A 25,013-nucleotide genomic window follows, 5' to 3' on the forward strand; every position below is an offset into this window, starting at 1 on the left:
ATAAAACTTCCAAAAAGAAAGCCAAAAATTAGAAGAAAATGTGAAATATATCTCATTGGAAAAATTGACCCCAAAAACTGATCCAGTAGAAATAATTTAAAAATTATTGTGATACCTGAAAATTACAAACAAGAAAAGAGCCTAGACTTCATTTTTCAAGAAATAATATAGCAAAATTGCCCTGAGATCCTAGAAACAGAGGGTAAAATAGAAACTGAGGGAATTCATCAATCACCTACTAAAAGAAAAACTTCCTGGAATATTATAGCCTAATTCCAAAACTCTAAAATCAAAGAAAAAATACTAAAAGCTGCCAGAAACAATTCAATTATGATGGCTCTATAGTCGGGATTACACAGAATCTGGCAGCATCTACATTAAGGGCTTGTAGGGATTGGAATATGATATTCTAGGAGGCAAAAAAATCTTGGTTAAAAACTAAGAATAAACTACCCAGCAAAATTAAACATCCTCTTTCAGGGATGGACTTTCAAACTTTCCTACTGAAACAACTAGAGCTGAACAAAAAGTCTGATCTCCAAGTGCAGGACTCAGGGGAACCATAGAGAGGGCAGATGAGAAGGACTAACTATGAGGAATTAAATGATGTTGAATTTTTTGTATTCCTGCATGGGAAGAAGATATTAATAACTCATATGAATTTTCTCATTTATGAGAGCAGTAAGAAGCATATATAGACACGGAAGAGGAAGGAGCTGAATATAATGGTATAATATAGTAAAAAGATGGAATCAATGGGTGATAAAGGAAAGTACAGGGAGGAAGAGGGAGAGAGAAGAGGAAGAAGGGGCTAAAATATTTCACATAAGAGTCAAGAAAAAGCTTTTTCAATGGAGTGGAACGGGGGAAGGCAATGAGGGGGGAAATGAGTGAGCATTCATTTTCATCAGAAATGGCTCAGAGAGGAAGTAACATATGCACTTAATAGGAAATAGAAATCTATCTTACTCTAGAGAAAATGAGAAAGGGATGGGATAAGGGGGAATAGGGGGGATAGGTGATAAAAGACAGGGAAGATCATGGGAGAGGGTACTCAGGCACAGCACAAATTAGAACAGGGAAAGGTTGAAAGGAGAGAGAATAGAATAAATGAGAATGGGAAGGAAATAGAGTGGAGGGCAATAGAGCTAGTAATAGCAACTGTGGGAAAAATAATGAAGCAATTTCTTTGGTGGACTTATGATAAAGAAGGCAACTCATTCCAGAGACAGAGTCATTTGAAGTACATCTCTCTCTCTCTCTCTCTCTCTCCCTCTCTCTCTCTCACTATTCTTGAGGTTTCCCTCAAGAGGGAAAGGGGGGGGTTATGTTCACTTTCACAACAAGATGATTGTAACAATAAAAAAATAAATAAATAAATATGGCATATTTTCCAGATGTAATATAGGAATACAGAAATAACTATGAAGAAAGAGACACTAGAATACCCAGAAAAAGTGTGGTTAGGCAGGGAGTTAAAGACAATGTGGCCTCATCAAGAATATGGAAGACCCACAGAGCAAAAAAGGAAGTCTTTGAGATTTTTCATTTTATGATATAGACATATAAACTATGAAAGGAGAGGGTAGATGTAGGCAGGGGCTAGAGGTGTCACATGATCCTTTGGGGCAAATTAATTATCCTTATTCCCCTCTTCAAAGCACAAAGCTGGGCCTGTTGGTAGATGATTAGGGGAGAAAAAGGATTATTCTCCCTTTTACTCCCAGAGTATCCAGACTTTTAAAGATAAAAATTAAAGTAAAAAGCAAGATGAAAATTATCTCTTCCCATGCTTTATTGAAGAGGACAGAGCACATATATGCCCTAATTTAAGAGATCTCATGACCAAAGAAACATAAGGAGAGCTAAAATATTTATTTTAAAATATATACTAATTGATATCTGACATTTTGAAATTACCTAAATTTCTCAAGTTTCTCTTCTGCCCCTTTCCCAGAGTCATTACTCATAACAAGTAAAATAATTAAGAAACATTAACCAACACATCAATGAAGAATATTTTTAACAACCAATAGTCAATAAGGAAATTCCCTCAAGTTTTATAAAATGAAGATTTTAATCTATTCTGATAACTTAGGGAGGCTTTAACAAATAATTTTTAAATAGTTCATGTATGATATCTTGGCAGTTTACTTCACATTGATCAAGTCAACTATAATTGTATGTCACTTTTATAGTACATGAAAAACATTTCATTTCAAAGCGAGGAAAAATTCTTCAGGAAATCTTTTCTTCTTTCACATACCTTAACATAAGAGTGATATTTTCATCCATAAAATAACTTTAAATTTTTCAAATCTATTTTCATGTATAAGAAATAGAAGCACATACTGGATAGAATATTAAAGGCAGAATGAGGGTTTGAAAGGTTTGAACCCTTTCTCAGATACTTAATACCACCATAAGCAACTAAGCAACCTGACTTTCCTAAGTGTCAATTTAGTCGTCTATAAAGAGGGATTAATTGCTGCAGTATAACTCAAAAGATTATGAGACTTTTTGAACTCTAAAAATACATAAATACCCATTTTTGAAAAAACCTTCTAACATTTTATTTTTCTTGCATTTTTGTAAATAATCTGAATTAGGACCCAAAATTAGTGGGTAAATACTGAAAAGTGCTCATAAATAATTCTATTGAATATATAAGAAATGTATTACTATGATTAAAATGAGTCTAGGTAAATGCCAACTAGAATTATACTTACAAGGGGGTGGCATATAATGTCGACATGATGAAAGAGAGGCTTGTGGAGGAGCCTGGGGTTGAGGCTGTGCAACCACACTGGATCCATAACCATCCATTGAAATTGGCTGACTTGGGCCAGCACTAGCCTGGTGGCCAAAAATTGCAGCTCGTGAAGTAGAAACAGGGCAGCAAGGATCAAAGGCGGATGCTCCATGAAAGCCACCATTTCCATGACTTCTGATACCATTGTTGCTCAGGTCTACTGGTAAAGCCTGCTGTATAAAATAGTACTATGTTTCCAAATGAGCTTTACAGAAAATTTCAAATCATTAACATGTTCCATGTGACTTTATTAAAAATTTTCTAACGTTATCTATAAGAATGCATCAAATCAAGAGACTGAAGAAATGTAATCAATTAAGTATTTTTATCCACTATACTGGGCTACTTTTGGGCTACTTCTTTGATGAGAGGAAAATGTTTTTCCATCATCTATTCTTCAGGATCTATAGCTTGCTTTTTAGCATTCCTTTACATTCTTGTACTCACTGTGTATATTCCTTCTCTATCCTAATTTTTTCACTCTTCATCAAATCACACAAATCTTTAAATACATGAAACTATGTTTCTATGAATACTTCATGTTTTCTTTTTCTAATAGTGTAGGTATTTAGTTACTAAATATTTATAAATATTAAATATCTAGTTTATGGACACTAGCTGATAAGTATCTTTGGTCAGGAAATTTGGGCATAGTTCCAAATTGCTTTCAAGATCAAAACTTCAGCAATAGTGATAGTTTAATGTCTTTTCCAGTAATTTTTTCATAAAGTCACCAAATTTTTTATTTTTCACCAATCTGATGGGTAAGGTCGATCTTCAAAATTTCTTTAATTTGTATTTCTCTGAACTCAGAATTGAAAGATACAATACGAAGAAAAGATGAGTTCTAAAACAAAGGTGAAAAATTTTGTTGCCCAGGCAGCTAGATAATCTTAAAGAATTAAAACATCAATGTGTAATTCATGGCTAAGAGAGTGAGAGCTGTGCCAGGATGGATTTCATTTTGAAATTTAACTATAATTTCAAGTGTTTTGTCTCTGCAGAAATTATCATCTTTTATAGTATTCAATCTGTCTCTCTCTCTCTCTCTCTCTCACACACACACACACACACACACACACACACACATATCATCTAAATAATTACCCAAAAGGGTATGGTGTATGTACACAGGAGTAGAAGCTACAATTATTTACATGGTGCATTTGAAAAAATTATACTATAAGAACAGCAATGAGATTATCATATGTTCCATGAAATTATATTCCTTGTTGCTTCTGAACACATGGTAACTCATGAAATTCAACATACACTCTCAATATTGTTGTCAAACAAAGGACTCATTTCTAAAATATACAGAGCACTGAGTCAAATTATCAAAAAAACAAGCCATTCCCCAATTGACAATTTGTCAAGGGATATGCAAAGGTAAATTACAGATGAGGAAATTAAAGTGATCCATAGTCACATGAAAAATTGCTCTAAATCATAACTTATTAGAAAAACACAAATTAAACCTTCTCTGAGGTAACACCTCACACTTCTCAGACTGGCCAATATGACCAGAAAGGACAATGATCAATGTTGGAAGGGATGTGGGAAATCTGGAATACTGATACATTGTTGGTGGAGCTGTGAACTCATCCAACCTGTCTGGAGAGCAACATGGAATTATGCCCAAAAGACAACAAAACTGTGCATACCCTTTGATCCAGCAATACCACTACTTGGTCTATACCCTGAAGAGATGATGAAAAAGGGTTAAAACAACATCACTTGTACAAAAATATTCATAGAAGCCCTGTTTGTGGTGGCAAAGAATTAGAATTTAAGTAAATGTCCTTCAATGAGGAATGGCTTAACAATCTGTGGTATATGTATGTCATGGAACACTACTGTTCTATTACAAAACAGGAAGGATGGGAATTCAGGGAAGCCTGGAGGGATTTGCATGAACTGATGCTGAGCAAGAAGAACAGAACCAGAAAAACACTGTATAAACAGCAAATGGGGGGTGATGATCAACCTTGATGGACTTGCCCATTCCATCAGTACAACAATCAGGAAATTTTGGGCTACCTGCGAAAGAGGATACCATCTGTATCCAGAGAAAGAATTGTGGAGTTTGAACAATGACCAAAGACTATTACCTTTAATTTTTAAAAAATGATATCTTAATATATAATTTTGTTATCTCTTATACTTTATTTTTTTTTCCTTAAGGATATGGTTTGGAACAGCTAGGTGGCGTAGTGCATAGAGCATTGGTCCTGGAGTCAGGAGTACCTGAGTTCAAATCTAGCCTTAGACACTTAATAATTACCTGGGTGGCCTTGGGCAAGCCACTTAACTCCACTGCCTTGCAAAACAAAACAAAACAAAAAAGGATATGATTTCTCTCTCATCACATTCAACGTAGATCAGTGTATACCATGGAAACCATGTAAAGACTAACAGACTACCTTGGGGGAGGGGGGAGAGCAAGATTAGGGGAAAAAATGTAAAACTCAAAATAAATAAAAATTTTCTGATAAAAAATATTGCTGTCAAAGACTGATATAAAAATTTCATTTGCATTTCAAAACAGAATAAAACAAATTTTATCTATGATTAATCTAGATAGCAAAATACATATGAGGTATTTACAGAAACATAGCTTTATGGTTTCAAATATTTGTATGACTTGATGAAGAGTGAAAAAAGATGGAGAAGGAATATATACAGAGTGACTATAAAAATGTAAAGGAAAACAAGCAAGCTGTACAACTAAATGAGTCCAGGTCCTGGAAGAAAGAAGATGAAAAACATCATACTCCTCTCTTCAATGAAGCATCTGGGTATAGTAGAGAAAATGCTGGGCAGTAAGAAAGACAAGGTCTGAAATTCACCTTAGATATTTCTTAGCTTCATGACCCTCAGCTTCCTAACTATAACATGAGAAAATAGGATTCAATGGCTTCTAAGGTCCCTTCCAAATATAAAAATGTATGATGCAATAAATCATGGTCATGCAATATGGTAGATACATTCATAAATAGTAGTTATGTCTAACCAGTTTGTTTAATGAGTTTTTTCCATAAAGACTATATGGTGGTAATGATTACTGGCATGGAAGGATTAATGGAGAAATGAATGGTGTAAAAAAAGGCATCAATAAAATTCGAAAATACTGTGTAAAAGTCTGATCATTTCATTTAGCTGGCATCAAAAAACTATCAACAAGAAGAAATCTCATAAATGCAAAGATTTATAAAACTATAAATAGAGTAGATGGGATTGAAGAATGATTGAATAAAATAAAGTATTTATGTATGATGGAATTCACACTAAGAAATAAATATGAAGAATTTAAGATGACAAAGGACTTCTGTGAATTGATCCAGAAATCAAAGTATTTCAAAGGAACCAAGGCAAAAATGTATATTATGATCATGAAACTATAAAGGAAAACATCAACATAAGATCTAAAATACCAGAACTATAATAAATCTGCTGACTTATGATTTTAACATCTATTGGTAAAGAATGCTTTCCCACTTTTCAATCAGTCAGAAATGTGGCTTATGTTTTATAACGTAACTGTTTTAATTTATTTTATCTGTATATCTTTGTTAAGAAGAAGGATTCCATGGGCAAGGGGGATAGAACTGTTAATTGGGAAATGATAGTAATGTTTAAAAAACAGAATCAACAAAAAGAACAATTCTTTAATTTTTAAACACCTCTGTCTTGCATTTAACAATCCTGAATTCCAAATCCTGGACACTCAAACTTAAAAAGATAAACCTGTCTTTTCATAGGTACTTTTCACACCATAATACATGGTCATCCTCCTTCAAACCCTTGATTTCTAATAAAAGGCAAGTAAATCTTTAAACAGTCTCCACAGGTGTTAAGAGCAGATCCTGAAAAAAGTCTCCCATTGTGCTTTCTTGCTAAGTAGGATAGCTTTTACAGAGTCTGGGTAAATGTCAGTTAATCATAATTCATCTAGATTCTAACAACTTAACCTAATGAGACCCTTCTTTCTACAGATTCCATACTTGTATTAACTTTTATTGTTTTACTACAATATTGCTTCCTCTATCCCACATGCTGCCTATGAAGAGAAATGGCAGGAAGGAGGTCAAAGGTCAAAGACTGTTTTTGATTTTTGTCTCTGGAGCTCAAGTGCCCAATACCGCACTTTGCACTTAAGTGTATGTTTAATAAATAATTTAATAAATTTAATAAATAGTAAAAATAAATTTAAAAATAAGTTTAATAAATAATTCTTAAATTAGTGAAAGTAACTGGACAAAAGAGATAATAACAAAAATGAGGCTGTGTAAATATGTAACTGTGAACCTCTCAGGGTGCTTCAGGTAACTAAGGCACTAAGTAAGTACAAAGCAGATCATCTGTTATGGCAAGGTATGTTCCTCAACAAGAGATCCCTACATCAAGGATATTCCATGCCTTCCTTTCTCACCAGCTGCACTCCCAAGACTGTATTATACCTTGCACCCAGAAAAACCTTATAAGGAAACTCAGGATCCTTTGAGACTAAACTGTCTTTGGTACTCACACCTCATCAGGCGGCTCAACATTCCACCCTTCTAACAGTTGGAGAAACAATTCTGCTTAAAGTTTCCATTTTTTTTAGGTTGTTTTTTTGCTAGGCAATGGGGTTAAGTGGCTTGCCCAAAGCCACACAGCTAGGTAACTATTAAGTGTCTGAGACCAGATTTGAACCCAGGTACTCCTGACTCCAGGGCCAGTGCTTTATCTACTGTGCCACCTAGCTGCCCCTAAAGTTTCCATTTTTAAAGAGGGCACCAACCTCTCTCTTCACTTCCTACTAGTGCATCTCCTGGACTGGACTTTTATCACCTTCTGCCCCAACTCCAAACTCCAATTTTCGTCCCCACTTCCATACTCCCCTCCTGTTTTCGGCTTCCTTTTGTGTGCTGTTCTCTAAGGAAGAGATTTTCTTTCTTATTGCATCTCCTATACTTTAACACAGTGCAGGAATTTAGTAAATTGTTGACAGACATCTCTGTTTTCCTGCCCCTTCCAGTTCTACCCCCAGATAAGTGGCTTTGGGTTTGTTTGTTTTTCATTTTAAATGTCTTTTTAAAACTATACTACACTATAAATATCAACAGATACAATTCAATAATATGAAGAGAGAGTGTGAGAGAGTGTGTTTGGTTTCATCCAGTTTAATATAGAATGAAGAAAAAGTCTGTGATCATGTTGGTCGCCTTTGCTACCATAGTAAAAAACTATGGTGGTTTCTAGGAGGCAATCTAGGTACACAGGAAAAAATACTGATTTAAGAGTTAAGCTAGAAGAAATATGTTTTTTTAATAATTTTAAATGTATAATTAATTGATATTTTGCTTGATGAGAGAGGGGTAGGGCAGCAGGAAGGAATCTGAAACAAAATTTAAAAACAATGCCTAGGGGCGGCTAGGTGACACATTGGATAGAGCACCGGCCCTGCAGTCAGAAGTACCTGAGTTCAAATCCGGCCTCAGACACTTAATAATTACCTAGCTGTATGGTCTTGTGCAAGCCACTTAACCCCTTTGCCTTGCAAAAAAAAAAAAAAAAATCCTAAAAAAAAGAATGCCAAAAAAAAAGAACAAATAATAAATGTTAATGGTTCTTTAAAAAAGAGTTAAATTATCTGGGTTCAAATTCAACCATGGCCATATGATGCTTTTTTAAAAAAAAATCTAAAAATATGATAGAATCTCTAAATTATATTCCAGTGTAAAGGATCACAATGTTCAGGACCATTTTTCATTTTTATCTTTAAACCCTAACATTTAGCATAATACTTTATAAATTAAAGAAAGGAATAAATCTTTTTTTTGAATTAAATTAGTAATCAAAAAGTTCACACTGCAACCTATTATGGTATAAGAATTTAATTTGTTAACTATATAATATCTGAAAACATGAGAGCAATCAATTTGGAAAGCTTATATACTTCTCAAGAAAAATTAAGTAACTTTTAATAAATTCTACATACCTGTTCATGGTAATTGGTAGCAGAACTACTACTTGCTCCACATGGTGCCTGCACTTGTGGAGGTCTTTCCACCGGACAACTAGGCTCACTGAATGAAGGGGAAATTGGAACAGTGGGGTGAGGAGTATGGTGGTGGTGGTGATGATGCTGAAAGTGGTGCCCATGTTGCTGAAAACAACTTGTGTGGGGATGCCCTATTCCATGAAGATTTTGTGATGATCCTCCACATGGAGAGTGCTGAGGGCAACAGGAAGGTAACCTTGGCATTGCAGGAGGACCAGTCTCCATTACAGCACTAGATGTGGTTCTCCTAATATCATCTTGAAACAAAACAAAACAAACAAAAATAAAACACATAAGGTAAATGTTAAATAATTGGATAAGCTGACCAAAAAATGTTTATTGAAATCTACTGACTGCCATCAGTAAACAGATATTATGAAGATAATGCTTTTATTAGATGAACATTTCAACCTCAGCAGCCAGTCTCAGGATAAACCTCACCAAACTTAGCTAGGCTAGTTGTTAGATAAAAGATATAAGCTCTATACTAGGATTATACTATAACTAGGTGTCCTGAGGTAGTACAGGGACTCCCAGTGGTCACTAAGATTTATTCAGCCTCAAAGTCAAATATTAAGAGATATAATCCAATCACCAAAAGTTACTGGGACAAAGATATTCTCACCAACTTTTAGGAATGCATCAGATCCAAAATTGAGGACTCCTGTTTTTAATCTTTTTTAAGCCATATACAAATCATGAGAGAGAAATATAACATTAATAGGTTAAATATTTTGTTTGTGTATCAAAACTTATGCTCACTGGAAAATTTTGGTCAAAGGAGGCAAAAATTAAGGGATGAAAATCAGGTCAAAGATGAAAGTCAAAAAGTCAGTCTTATATAGAAAAGATTTAATGCATATCTTCACTAGAGGATATCCCTCATGGTACAATCACTCTCCATGATGCAAAAGATAACTCATAAGATCTAGTGGGTCAACCACTAATTTAAGGAGACTCACCAAAGATCTAGTTCTATGCTTCTAATGCTATGAAAAATACTCACTTTGCCTAGCCTTAGTATATAACAAAGTAGGTAAGGAATATAAATCATCAAAGGAAGAATTTCTATTCCAATGTAACAGTCTCTGTCTTGCCACTATTGTTCCTTGGTGTTTATCTGCTTGAACCTTCCTATAAATTTTCAACTCATTATAAAGTCAGCATTTCTTGGTCAAAATCCCTTTTTTTTCTCCAGTCTTAAATAAGACAGATTTTTTTGATCTTGCCAATCCATTCTTCTATAAACTCTAAACATTGCCTTGGACCTTTACACTCTGTGTAAATTCTCTAGACCAAAGAATACGATCTGTCTATTGAAAATTTATTTCTTGTTACTTCCCAGCTTACCTGATTTTCAAAATTCAACTTTAACATACCCTATCTTAGAAGTATATGTCAAATGAAAATTAGCTGCTCATTAGCAGGAAAATGGCTAAACAAATTCTTGTGTTTGTGATGAAATACTATTATGCTAAAAGAAATGATAAGGGGTTCCCCAATTGATAAATGCTCAAAGGATATGAAAATCTAAGTTTCAGATGAAATTAAGGCTATCTATAGTCATATGAAAAAGTACTCTAAATCATCATTGATAGAGAAATGCACATTAAAACAACTCTGAGGTACTCAGATTGTTCAATATGACAAAAAAAAGGAAAATGATCAATATTGAAGGGGATGAGGGAAAACTGAGACACAAATGAGTTGCTGGTGGAATTATGAACTAATATGAACTTTCTGGAGAGTAATTGGAATTATGCTCAAAGAGCATATCCAGCAATATCACTACTAGGTCTGTATCCCGAAGAGAGCATAATAAAGGGGGAACAAAACAACATGTACAAAAAAATTTATAGCAGCTCATTTAGTAGTAGCAAAAAATTGGAAATTAATGGGATGCCCATCAATTGGGGGAATGGTTGAATGAATACTATGGTTCTTTAAGAAATCATGGGCAGGGGCAGCTAGGTGGCACAGTGGATAGAGCACCGGCCTTGGAGTCAGGAGTACCTGGGTTCAAATCCGACCTCAGACACTTAATAATTAACTAGCCATGTGGCCTTGGGCAAGCCACTTAACCTCATTGCCTTTCAAAATCTAAAAAAAAAAAAAAAAAATCATGGGCAGCTGCACTTCAGAGAAGCCTGGAAAGACTTGCAAGAACTGATACTGAGTGAAGTGAGTAAAACCAACAGAACATAGTACATATTAACAGTAACACTGTATAATCATCAACTATGATGAACTTGCTCTTCTCAGCAGTTCAATGATCAAAGACAATTCTAAAGGACTTGTGATGCAAAATACCATCCACATCCAGAGAAGGAACCATGGAGGCTAAATAAAGACTATTTTTAATTTCTAAAAACTTTCATTGTATTATTTTTCCCCTCTTATGGTATTTATTTTCTTTGTTCTGATTTACTTTCACAACATGATTAATATAGAAATATGTTTAAAATTTTCAAAAAATGAATGTTGAAAACTATTTTTGCATGCAGTTGGAAAGATCAATTAATTAAAAAACAATTAAAGAAAAAAAAAAGAAATGATGCAGGGAATAGGTTCAAAAAAACCTGGGAAGCCTAACTGACAAAAAATGAAATGAGCAAAACCAGGAACATAAGACACAGTGGCAAAAATATTATAACAAATATCAACTATGAAAGCCTTGGCTGCTCTTATCAAAAGAATGATCTACAACAATTCCAAAAGACTCATGATGAAAAGGCTACCCACCTCCAGAGGGAGAACTAATGAACTCAAATGCAAACTGAAGCAAAATTTCATTCCACTTTATTTTTCTTGCTTTGGGAGGGTTGGAGGCCCCAGCAACACCCAAACTGTCTATTATAAAACTGTTTTGCCTAAGTTCACATTTATAATGGATATCATATTGTTGTGTTCTCATGGGGGGGGGGGGGATTTGAAACTCCAAGTTTTGAGAATAAATATATTAGGAAAATTATCTACTGCCCAACAAGATACCAGAAAACTTAAAGGCCTTGAACATATAACTGATATAACAATCTGTTGACACCCAAGATATGTCTATCTTGACTCCATCTCCTGGCCTCTCTTGAAATGCTTTTGCTCAGTGGACCTCAAGATGTGGCTTGATAAGAGTAATTTGTACAGAATCATGATTTTTTTCTCCATATTAAAATAAAAACACCAAAATTAAGGATATCAAATTAAAGTATTATTCAATTCAGAGCTTATTCTATAGAGGAAAAAATAAATTTGTTTAAAGGGTAAATTTCCATAAATTACTAGTATAATTATTTAAATACTCAGCTATCTCTTCTTAACAATTCATACTCAATACACTCAAAAGAAGCTGGAGGGCAAAAAAAAAAAAAAAAAAGAAGTTAAGCAGAAGACACAGTTTTTCCCCAGCTGGTTGTCCCAGGAATAACTAGATGGAAAAAATGTTTGTTAAGGTAGAATTCACTATCTCAAAAGGAAATAAAGTCAATTTTTCAAACTATAAATTTTTAACATATCTTTTTTCTATTTAATTCTATTTTGCCATTCCCTAAGAATTATTATAAATGTGCATTTGGATCTAATTTTATAGACAAATGTCTAATACCGATTAGAATAATCACCAAATGTCTACAAGGTGTAACCACTTTCTTCTTTGGGAAATTCAGAACATGTGAATACATGTTAAAACTGGTCAAGCAGCATCTTGTTGCATTCTTTAAAAAAAAAAAGCTCTTCTGAAAGCAATTTGGATCAAAGAAAGGCATTCTGACGCTTTCCCTCTCTTACATAGCATAATTTAAAAAAAGTTATAAGTGAAAGGGAGATTTTAAAAAAAACAATCAAAACAAAAAGCAAAAGAATAGGAAAACTGGAGGGTACTGGAAAGATAGAAAGAATAAGCAAGCTTAGGAATGCCTATACATTTTTGAGGGCACCTTGGTGGCAAAGCTTGAAGTTAGGATGACTCATCATCTTGCTGAGTTTAAATCTGGCCTCAGCTCCTTATTATCTGTAAATTAAGCTATAGAAGGATATGACAAAACAGTATCAATTTTTGCCAAGAAAACTCCAAAATGGAATCACAAAGAAATGAATCAACAAATTCTTCTTTATATCCTTGACCCTTCCCTAGCTAAGGAAGGACCTTAGGCAAGTCATTTAACCCTACTGCCTTGCAAAAAAACAAAATAAAATCTAATCTAAATCCTTGACCCCTTTGACAACCTGACAAAGCCTACAGACCCCCCTTCTCAGAATAATGGCTTCTAAAAATTTAAAACTGAAGAAAATGCTAAACTTTCAATTGGATGTTGGTTAAATTTTTTTCCCCATAAGTTTTTCCATCTATTTATCCAAGAATCTCATGTAATCCAAGTTTAAAATCCCTGGTCTAGATAGAAATTTAAGAAGCACCTTATCATCTTACAGAAAATTTAAGAGTTCAAAAAAAAGCAGCAAAAGGAAAAAGGATGTGAATCATCAGCTAGGACGCTCAAGGGCCATTTTACAAAAATACCCCATATTAAAAAATAACAAAAATATGTTTTCATGTGAGAGAAGAGCAAAACCTCCTCAGGTTATATCCTGACCATACAAAAGCATTGAAAAAAAGGGAAAATTGTAGTACTGGGGCTTAATAAGGTAAACTAAAGGATGTCTAGATGAGTTACTTACATTCTGAGAAAAACATATTCTAGAATTTAAAAAAAAATTCCATTAACTACAGAAATGAGGGGAAAATGCTTGTCATAAGCAAGGCAAAATAAAGACAAGAATAATAAACATTGAAAATTGGTCATCTGCGGGGCATCTAGGTGGCAGAATGGATAGAGCACCAGCCCTGGAATCAGGAGAAACTGAGTTCCTATCTCAGCTCAGACACTTGATAATTACCTAGCTGTGTGACCTTGGGCAAGTCACTTAACCCCACTGCCTTTCCAAAAAAGAAAAAAAAGAAAATTGGTCATTTTTACTGACAGGATTCACCTTTTCATTCAAGGCTACACAAAAACCACCATCATAAGAAATCTAAGTCTTTCAAGATGTGGCAATATTTATCAGATTATATTTTTAAAAATCCAAATAAAAATGTTTGGGGAATTTTCTTTAAATCTTCCATTGGTTTTAGAAGTTGTATCTCCTTGAGAGAATGATCAATTCTAATAAGTATTTTGATATGAAAAGAAAAAATTTACACAATTTCCCAAGAGGAGAAAACAATATATTACTTCATGATCAAAAATCTGTCTACACATCAGGGAAACCAAATAATTTAAAATCTCATGAAATACTATTTCAGTAAAACCTACTTTAATACTATTATTCAGTCATTTTCTAAGCCCATTTAAGGTTTTCTTGGCAAAAACAGTGGAACAGTATGCTTTTTCCTTCTCTAGCTCATTATATAGATTAGCAAACTGAGGCAAACAGGATTTTAAATGACCTGCCCAGGATCACACAACTAGTAAGTGAATAAGGCCAGTACTTCTGAACTCAGGAAAATGAAACTTCCTGATACCAAGTCTGCCACTCATCAAATCACCTACCTTCACTAGGCTTTCTTATACCAAGTAATATAATTATTTTTTCTCCTGAATAATTTGTATACAACTGACATTTTAATGCTTCACAAATAGCTATCCAAAAATTATGCTCTTTCCCACATTTATCCCATGCCCATCTCAAAATATTATTCAAACACAATTATAGTTCCTTTTTCTCCCTCTCCCTTTCTCTGTTCCCCCTCCCCTTTTTCCCCTTTTAACACTTGAAAGATTAGATGTTTTTTAAGTTAACTGAATATGTGTGTAAGTAAACTTTAAGTCGAGTCTGATGAGAAGAAGATTCAGGTGTTTCTCATCTCCTCCCTTCTTCCCCTCTACTACCATAGGTATTTTGTACCTCTTAATGTAATGAGATTTACCCCATTCAATCCCCTACCTCCTCCTGTCTCTTTTCTGTTTCCTCCCTTTTTAAGGAAGAGTTTTTAAATCATTCTAATCTAAGTCATAGAAAATTCTGAGTATCCATCACTTCTAGCTAAGTACATTTGATCTAATAGTTACAATTCCTGAGAGTTATTAGACTCTTTCTCCCAAGTAGGGTTAAAGCTAGTCAAACACAATTATAGGGGCAGTTAAGTGGTACAGTAAATAGAGCACCAGCTCTGGAGTCAGAAGGACCTCAGTTAAAATCCAACCTCAGACACTTAATTGCTTAACTGATGACCTTGGGCAAGTCACTTAACCCCTATGCCTTAAATAGAATCTTAAAAAAAAATTATAATTTTACTATTACTTTGGTAATATATACTGAATGATTTAAAAATAAAAAAGATGCAGAACATGGTGTCTCTCTCTCTCTCTCTCTCTCTCTCACACACACACACACACACACACACACAGATATACCCCTTTCTTTAGGAATAATATTCAACCACATAATTTGTAGAAAACAAAAAAGTTCTGTTCATGAAAACATTTTTTTAAATGACTAGAGACTTTCTACGTATGAACAATTAGGAAAAAATGCCCTAAAATTTTACATTAGTTCTATTCAAAATTTTTATTTTTCTACTGCTATATCAATACTACTCATTTCATTCAACCCAAAGAACCCTAGCATTAGTCTGCATAATGTACATACTGAAAATGTATGCATATGTCTATATCTGGACACCTCTTTACTGTCAAAAGTAATCACTTAATGCCAAGTAAAATTAGGACCAAAAGGTACAGAACAGGTACCTGCTGAGCTGCAATGGCAGTTCCCTCAACAGAAGTCCACTACACTGATAGAATTCAAAAATAAAAATAAATTAACAAAAGAAATTTATTTCAATTATATAAGGGAAAAGACAAGAAACAAGGTTAGTACCATTAGAATTCAAAGTTAATAACTAAAAAGACATACATTTTTAAACTTTAAAAAGAAAAGATTACTACTTTAAATAAGAACAAAAACATCTCTGAAAAGAAATAATCTCTGAAGCAAAATAATCCAAATCAGGAAAGGAAAACATTTAAAAATAGGCTCATTACAGTTATTAATACATTTTAAAAACATTTTATAAAGGTATTTGTTGAGGGAAATATTTAAGTATTATAGTTACTTATTGATGGAAATATGTAAGTATCATAGCATGAACTTAGAAAAGTATGAGTTGATTTTCCCCTCTTAGTTCTAACTCTTATTTCACAGCATGACTAAATACAGGAAGGGAGGGGAATGGGAAAGTGGTAAAAAATGTGGAACCCAAAAATTTGCAAAAGGATGGCTGTAAAAAACTTCCTTTGCATGTAAGTGGAAAAATTATAAATTTTTTCAAAGTTTTAGAAGTCTAAAGGAATGAAAATGATAGGTATAGTGAAATGTATGCAAAAAGCAACAGAAATATTTTGAGATGATCAGTTGTGAATGACTTGGCTATTCACAGCAATACAATGATCCAAGATACTCTGAAGGTTCCATGATGAATAATGTTATCTATTCCCAGACAAAGAACTGATGGTGTCAGGAATACAGAATGAAGTATACTTTATTTTTCTTGAGCTCTATTTATGCTCTATGTCTTCTTTCATAACACAATTAATGTGGAAATGTTTTGCTTGACTAACATATCAAATTGCTTGCCTCCTCAATGTGAGAGGAAAAGAGAGAATTTGGAATCAAAAGTTTTAAAAAGAAATGTTAAAAAATTGTTTTTACGTGTAACTGGGGAAAAACAGAATACCAAATAAATTTTTAAAAAGTAAAAAAATGAAGACATATGTTTGACAAAATCAAGCAGTGACACTGAGTGTTAAGTGAGAAATAATTCTCATGATGTCATAAAAATTAAAAATCAATATTTCTTCCTTCAGTCATATTTGGAGAATCTGCCATGCAAATTTTATTTAAAGCCATAGACAAAAACAGTACAGTAGCACAGAAGGCTGTTTATCTGCACCACTGGAAGGAAAATCTAAATCAAAGAATCCAGCAGACTTCCAAATCACAATCATTTACACTATATAAATCCCAGTGTGAAATATACAATCTTTCAACATTATAGAACCAGACCAAATCTTGAGGACTCTAATTTTCTGTTAATGGATCAGAAATCCTCTTTAATCACTAAGTACACTCTTAAATGTCATCATTATTATTTTCTTAAAGACAGTTGAAAATTATGTTTCAGTCACCAACCAGAACTGATTTTTACACATCTATTACACAGCAGGAACTCTAATCAGATACAGTGAACAGAAAGACAAAAACAAGTCAACTAAACAAAAATATCTTAGTCACTGGCTGAAAATATAGTCTTTAACATTAGAGCCCTAATAAGGGTCTATTTCCAATACAACTTCCAAACACTGTCCAACAAGGTAGAAGTTTGTTCACTAACAGTTGCATACTGACATAATTAAAATCTCTTTCATTTTTTTGAAAGTAACATTATATAGTGATTAATGAAATCAGTGAATTAATTTTATTGAAAAAATAAAAGTGAGGAAGTTGAAAAAGAAATAGTACATTTCACTTACCTCCTGTTGAAGTACCAGCAGTACTATTGTTGGGAAGAGCAGAAGTTTCTGACACTGCAGAGGGCTGGGTACTAGAGACAGCTGAAGTAGTTTCAGAGGCCTGCTCTGAGGTAGATGCATTTGAATTGTTATTGGAAGAACTCACAATCTGGGATTCCACTCTAGTAGAGGTGGTTGGTACTACTGTGGGTTCTATGAAATAGCATAAAATAATAATTTATTATTTCAAATTTAAAATATTGTTTTAAAGATCATATAAAACTTTCATAAGTTTATATCAATAGGATTAGTTATATAAACATAACATTTTAGGAAATAGAAATTCTTTCAAAATAAACATAGATAAACATATGGCAAACAAAAATTTCCCAAAATCAAATGAAAGTAAAGTAAGCAGAACCAAGAAATTAATCTGCATGATGCCAATAAAAGTATAAAGGAAAAGAATACAAATATTCCAGAATTTCCATTTCATGTAGCAATAATTATTGATGGTGCATGATTTTTGATATCATCAATGTAGTGATGTTTAACTCTACTTATATGTTACAAGAAATAAAAGTAAAAGATTCAAAAATAAAATCATATTATGAATAATAAATGAAATAGTAATAAAATTACTAGAGTCAAAATGGCTCAAAATTCCATTTTATGATAAAATATTAGGCTATATAGGTGGTCACAGTAATTCTGTAGTTATAACAGTAAAAATTCCTTGCCGCATAAGAGCAGCACCACTGAGAGGAGGCAAAACTAAAGTTTATTTCTATCTACACTTATATACAATATTACCCTAAGTCAGGAAAGAAGAATTAAGACTGTATCTCACTAAAGTATCATCTGCCTTTACCCTCCTTTTACTATCCTATCTTTCCAAATATAACTTCTTTGCCTACAATAAATGTTTAGATTGCTTACTTGATAAAATTAAGTAAAAGCTAGAGAAAAAAATTAATTCATAAACAAAATATATCCTAAGTTCATTTGCAATTTTTTGAAGTCCTTCCCCTCTTCAAAATTCCCATGCATTTTTTCATTCCCTTTGATTTAAATTTCCATGTTAAAACATCAACATTAAAAATAAACCATTTAATTCCATTTTTTAATTTAATTTGTGATAGAACTGTATTCTTTACAACATTATAAATTTCATTTATAACTGAATTTTATTTTAAGGAATTATATTATTTTAAGTTTATATTTATAACATTGTTTCAGGAAGAAACAATCCTAAAATTCAAACTTTCAAAACACAATTGATTCAAAAATAGATCCATAATTGATCCATACAGCCTATAAGTCAAACATATACACAATCATTACAATTTACACAGCAAAGATGACAACCCCGTTGCATGCTACAAATATTTGTCTAAATTTCTGCTATCTTATTGAGGGAATTTTTAGCTCGAAAATATCCTTTCATATATAACTATACTGATACCATTTCAACCTACCATCTTCATCCACAGTAAGGTCCACAACTTCTGCTGCACTCTGCCTCAAGGGCTGTATTACTGTGGAAATTCTACTACGGTTTCGTGGTTCCTGAGGCCGAGTAGGATGAGAATTTGAGCCTTGGCCCCAGTGAGATCTGGAGTGTCCAACTGATGAACGAGACCTTTAAAAATTAAAATTTTATGATGATGAAATTAATGTGATTTTCAAGCACAGATCAAAGAGACAATTAGTTTGACCAACATGTCCCTTTTTCCTTATAAATTCTACCTGTCAAAGTCTTCCAACAAGCTCTCCCCTGGTAGATGACATCTATGATTACGGAAAATCAAAATCCCCTAAAAAGTAAATTAGATGACTGAGTACACCTGGTGTATAAACATACCAATAATTGGTTTAAGGGATGACAAGAGTCAACTGTTTCTTAAAACACTCACTCTGGTTTTGATAAAACATTTATTTAATAGCTAATAACGAAAGTTTATTTGTGTGTGTGTGTGTGTGTGTGTGTGTGTGTGTTCAGGATTCCATAAAGTAAAACTAACTATATTCTTACCACTACTGGTCACAGTGATTGAGAACAAGGGTACTTGAAAACAAAATTACACTCATCTAGATCCTGCCTTAGAGATGAAAGAAAATATGAAGGAATTAGAATGACCTCTACAGGTCAGAAGAGTTGATATTAGTCTTAAATATATTGGCTAGTTTGTTGGTTCCAGAACTAACATAAGTCTCAACTATAAGGAAGCTTTGCATTTAAACAAGGGCCTTTAAGGATTGGATACTACCAATATTCAAAATATTTAACTAAAAATAACATTTAAGATAACATGTTTCTTTGTGAGATGAACAACCTTGATGGAAGCAGCTCCACTCAGCAGTCCAGAGAGCTGGGACACTGTATTAAACTGTCTATGGACTATATTATCCCCTTCCAGAGGAAGAAAAATAAAACAAAACATACATACACAAAAAAAAAAAAACACCAAACCTTCAGAATCTGATGAATAGTTTATAAAAATTATCTCGTATCTCTTTCCCTTAATCCTCATTTCTCATACTGAAAATTACCAATCTGTAAACACATTTATCAAAATATGTATGTACAATGGCAACCTGACTGTTTGCCACTGAGGGGAGAAGGGAGGAAGGGAGAATGGAAGGAAATTTTGTAAATTTCCATGTGCATATGGATGAAAATAAATGAATTTAATAATAAAAAGGATGTCTCTTTACATTTATTTATTGTTTAGTAAAAAATATTATGAGAAAACAAAAATTAAATCAAAGAAACATTTATTAAGTATTTTTTTTTTTAAGGTTTTTGCAAGGCAAATGGGGTTAAGTGGCTTGCCCAAGGCCACACAGCTAGGTAATTATTAAGTGTCTGAGACCTCATTTGAACCCAGGTACTCCTGACTCCAAGGCTGGTGCTTTATCCACTAAGCCACCTAGCCGCCCTATTAAGTACTTTTAAAGTAAGTATTCATTAAGTACAACTTCTAAAGTACTAAGGGTTAGGGAAACTAAGGCAAAAATCTCTGCCCTCAAGGACTCTATATTTTACTGATTTTTTTTTTTTGGTTTTTGCAGGCAATAGGGATAAGTGGCTTGTCCAAGATCACACAGCTAGTGTCTGAGTCTGAATTTGAATTCAGGTCCTATTGAGGCAGTGCCAGTGCTCTATCCATTGTGTCACTTAGCTGCTCCCAAGGAGTTTACATTTTAATGGAAGAGACAACAGTAAATAGCTAGGTAGCAACTACACTGCAGATGTAAAAGGAAAAGAAAGCATTAGTAGGTGAAGAAATAGGGAAAGATATCCTGGAGTAGGTGAGCTTTGAGCTGAATGGGTAAAAAGTGGGGCGGGCCTCCATTTTGTAGAGGGGCCTAGCCCAGCCTTCATTCCTCCCTATACTCTCTCAAATTCCTGGATTTCCAAAACATGTCTCATTCTGTAACTTCCCTCCAAACCTAAGGCCTCCCACATCTCTACCCTGGAACATCCAACCACTCCAGAGTCCATCCCAACATGGCTATCCTATATATATTTCCCATTAGCAAGTTTCTCCTGGAAGCTCCATTTTGAGGAAGGGTCCTGACTGGCCCTAGTTTTCCTTCCAATCTAGTTCTTGACTTCTAGACTGTAAAACTATGTCCTTATACTACTTATATCATCCTGCCTTTAGGATATCTTCTCCCATTACAAAGGTCTTTCGGAGAAGGAATTTTCTTTTTGCTTTTATTTGTATCCCGTGAGCTTAACACAGTACTTGGCAAAAAGTGCTTAATAAATATTTCTTTGCTTTCAAGGTGTGGGGACAATGAAAAATCAAAGAAAAGAGAAAACAGATGAACTGTTCTTGATGCAGAAATTACAGGTAGATCAGTATGCTGGAACACTGGAGAATAAAGTTTAAAAAAACATAGAAAAGGAAGAAGGGAGGGGAAGAAGGGAGAAATCTAGAACTCAAAACAGGAATTCACTTTACAAAAATAAATTGGCAATTGAATGGACAATAGATTATAATGGGAAGAGACAAGGTAGAGGAAACAACCAGGATGCCCAGCAAAGATGCTATGAAATTAGAATCAACAGGATATGACCAAAGATTAGATATGACTAATGATAGAGTGAATAGTCAAGGAAGACGCCTAGCATTGATTCTATGCATCCTGTTCTCTCCACTAACAAAAAAACACAACCTCCCTTTAGGTCCTCATTACCTCTTTCCTGGACCATTGCCATAGCTATCTGATTGGCTTTCCTGCCTTGTCTCCACCTATTCTATTCATCTTTCACCAAGTTGCTAAAGCCTTAGGTACATGGCTCTCCATTACAAATTCTAATGGAGTGCTCATATTCCTCCAAGTTTTTCATCATTTCTACTTAAATTCTTTCTTGCTGATTTTAATCAGATCTAAAATAGTAATTTCACTAAGGGGTTCATCCACTTTTAAAGGATAAAAGTGATCATTAAATCAAACAAGGAATTTATTAGTAACTCTCTACTGATCAGGTATTGGTGAACAAATGTCTAAATTACTGTATCACATTCTCTACCATGCCTATATGCCTGGCTTGAGATGCTTTATGAACTTTTCATGTATTATCACCTTTCCAAATGAACTCAGAAGATAACATCAGTTCTTTCTCTTCACTCATCTTCACCCAATTGCCATCCTTACTTGCTCTCTTATCTCTGAATTTTAGAATTCCCCGTTTTTTAAATTTTCAGGCTTATTAATACTTTATTCATATTAATGATTGTTTTCTTTTTTCTTTTTTCTTTTTTTAGGTTTTTGCAAAGCAAATGGGGTTAAGTGGCTTGCTCAAGGCCACACAGCTAGGTAATTATTAAGGTCTGAGGCCGGATTTGAACTCAGGGACTCCTGACTCCAGGGCCGGTGCTCTACCCATTGCGCCACCTAGCCGCCCTAATTGTTTTCTTTTTTTACTTAAATTTATGCTGCCCCAAAATAAAACTTTAAAATGAAAACCACTCATAATGAAGAATACAAAAGGAAAAAACCACCTAAAATTATCACCATTAGCTTTTAAGTTCTCTAGTATTTACCCTAGTTTTTTCTTCTTTGCAGTACTTCATATACATTCTCCCAATACTTCTTAATAATGTACATTTTGTTATTTTTAATGACAAAATAGTATTTCAAGATCAACAGTAGGGTGGCTAGGTGGCGCAGTGAATAGAGCACCGGCCCTGGAGTCAGGAGTCCCTCAGTTCAAATCCGGCCTCAAACAATTAATAATTACCTAGCTGTGTGGCCTTGGGCAAGCCACTTAACCCCATTGCCCTGCAAAAAAAAAGATCAATAGTAGCTTTAAAATATTAACCTGGAACAAATAAATAAATGGAACATACTAAGATTTTAAGATTTTTTAAATTAATATTTAATTTGTGGCATGAATGAAAGCACTAGTCAAAAACTACTCCAATTTCTATTTTAAATATAAATATGCTGTTATCATAAAAAAATTTAATTTTGCCAAACTACTAACAATTTGTCTTCTTGTGTTTATTCTGAACTCTATAGTTTTGAATACATTTATTTCTATTTACAAACAGACCATTTACATAAAACATCAACCTCTTACCGGTAGCTTTCACCAACTGTTACAATCTCCACTTCACTGTCAGTTGAGGTAACATTAATTTCTTCATTGGCAGTAACTTGCGGAGTGGAGGATGCTTCGATCACCACAACATCCTCATCAATATTTCCTGGAACAGAAAATTAAAAGTTTGAAAAAGATGCTCCTGATAAAGTACTTTTAATTTAAGTTTTTCTTTAAAAAAAAAGTTAATTACAAGTTTTTAACATACAATTAAAGTTTTCTTTTGTTTGTTAATTGAGCTTGAGTACTAGACACTGTACTGAAAATAAATCTGTTCTCTAAAAGGAATCAAAAATGAGTGACAACTTATTCTCAAACAAAATCAAATTTTATTTCAAATTAATGAAGCATTTCCAACAAGCAATCTATTAACTTTTATTTTTAATGGCAATGGGGTTAAGTGACTTGCTCAAGGTCACACAGCTTAAGTATTAAGAGTGATCCAAATCTGAACCCGGGTCCTCCTGGAGTCCTCCAGACTCCAGAGCCAGAGCTCTATCCACTGTGCCACCTAACTGCCCCAAACAATATATTTCCAAACAAAGCACAAGACAAGAGCTTCTATATTTAAATAGAACATTTGGTACATGTCAAAGATACAAATGGAAAAAAGGAAACATGAAGTCCTGTAGTTAAGTTTTACCTGTATTATATGGGAGCTCCATTACGCTTTCAAATGGAACAGAAATGAAGAGCACTAGCATTCTATTTTCTAGCATGGTAATAAAACAAGAACCCAAGGATCTAAATCCTTTACAGTTTTCACATTGACATGGTACAATCTTGATTTATCTGTTTGGAGTTCAGATCTATAATGTCTACCCTCAGAGTCTGTGATAGCAAGCTTAAAGTTGGATTTGGAAGTAGAGTTTAAAAAATGGAAGAACTGCTACAAGCAGGGGTGTAGTATTTAGGATACCAGATTATATGGATTTTTCACCTTTCAGATTCTTCTAAATATAAAAACCAATCATGTTTTAACATAACATATTTATATAACTTTAAACAACCTGTTAGAAAGGATGGATGGGGGGCGGCTAGGTGGCATAGTGGATAAAGCACTGGCCTTGGAGTCAGGAGTACCTGGGTTCAAATCTGGTCTCAGACACTTAATAATTACCAAGCTGTGTGGCCTTGGGCAAGCCACTTAACCCAATCTGCCTTGCAAAAAAAAAAACAAACCCTAAAAAAAAAAAAGAAAGGGTGGATGGGAAGAACATAATTCTAGGATTCTATGAATTTTAAAGTTTTTTCAAGGATAAAAATGGGGCCAATTGGGTGACACAGTGGATAGAGTTCAAATCCAGCCTCAGACACTTAATAATGAGCAGAAGGGTGGTGAGCCGCAGCATGGCTGAGCCTTACTTCCTTTTGCGGGTTGGCAGGGAGTGAGGCAGCAGCACCATCAAGGCCTCGGGCACCCTGAGAGACTACAAGGTAGTTGGAAGATGCCTGCCTACTCCCAAGAGTCCAGTGCCGCCTCTTTATTGCATGCGGATCTTTGCTCCTAACCATGTCGTAGCAAAGTCCCGATTCTGGTACTTTGTGCCCCAGCTGAAAAAGATGAAGAAGTCTTCTGGAGAGATAGTATACTGCGGACAGGTCTTTGAAAAGTCCCCTCTTAGGGTGAAAAATTTTGGCATCTGGCTGCGTTACGATTCCAGGAGCGGAACCCACAACATGTACAGGGAGTACAGAGACCTGACCACTGCTGGTGCCGTCAATCAGTGCTACCGAGATATGGAGGCCCGTCACCGTGCCCGAGCCCACTCCATCCAGACCATGAAAGTGGAAGAAATTGCTGCCAGCAAGTGCCGCCGACCGGCAGTCAAGCAGTTTCACGACTCCAAAATCAAGTTCCCTCTACCACACAGAGTTCTGCGTCGCCAGCACAAACCACACTTTACTACCAAGAGGCCCAACACATTCTTCTAAGTGCAGAGGCAAGGAGGCACAAGTTTTATTTGATCTGTTTAAATAAATTTCCTATTTGGAAACCCCCCCAAAAAAGACACTTAATAATTACCTAGCTGT

The 25,013-nt window shown here is 34.2% G+C and overlaps 1 protein-coding gene and 1 pseudogene across 7 annotated transcripts in view; one reads left to right on the forward strand and one right to left on the reverse strand.

The window, feature by feature from the left end:
- Nucleotides 1-25,013, reverse strand: part of RNF111 (ring finger protein 111) — an 87,238-nt gene that overhangs the window by 24,262 nt on the left and 37,963 nt on the right. For 5 of the 7 annotated variants that reach the window (XM_074234554.1, XM_074234556.1, XM_074234555.1 and 2 more), the window contains 5 exons: nt 22,959-23,085; nt 18,838-19,001; nt 17,381-17,572; nt 8,796-9,115; nt 2,730-2,985 (listed from right to left, as the gene is read on the reverse strand). In XM_074234554.1, coding sequence (XP_074090655.1) covers nt 2,730-2,985; nt 8,796-9,115; nt 17,381-17,572; nt 18,838-19,001; nt 22,959-23,085 — 1,059 coding nt within the window. The remainder of the gene's footprint in view (nt 1-2,729; nt 2,986-8,795; nt 9,116-17,380; nt 17,573-18,837; nt 19,002-22,958; nt 23,086-25,013) is intronic. The other 2 variants (XM_074234551.1, XM_074234553.1) reach the window with 1 other exon arrangement.
- LOC141521718 (large ribosomal subunit protein eL20 pseudogene) lies at nt 24,371-24,929 on the forward strand (annotated as a pseudogene).

The sequence above is a fragment of the Macrotis lagotis genome, chromosome 4, assembly GCF_037893015.1.
Source record: "Macrotis lagotis isolate mMagLag1 chromosome 4, bilby.v1.9.chrom.fasta, whole genome shotgun sequence".
In the NCBI taxonomy this organism is placed as follows: Eukaryota; Metazoa; Chordata; class Mammalia; order Peramelemorphia; family Peramelidae; genus Macrotis; species Macrotis lagotis.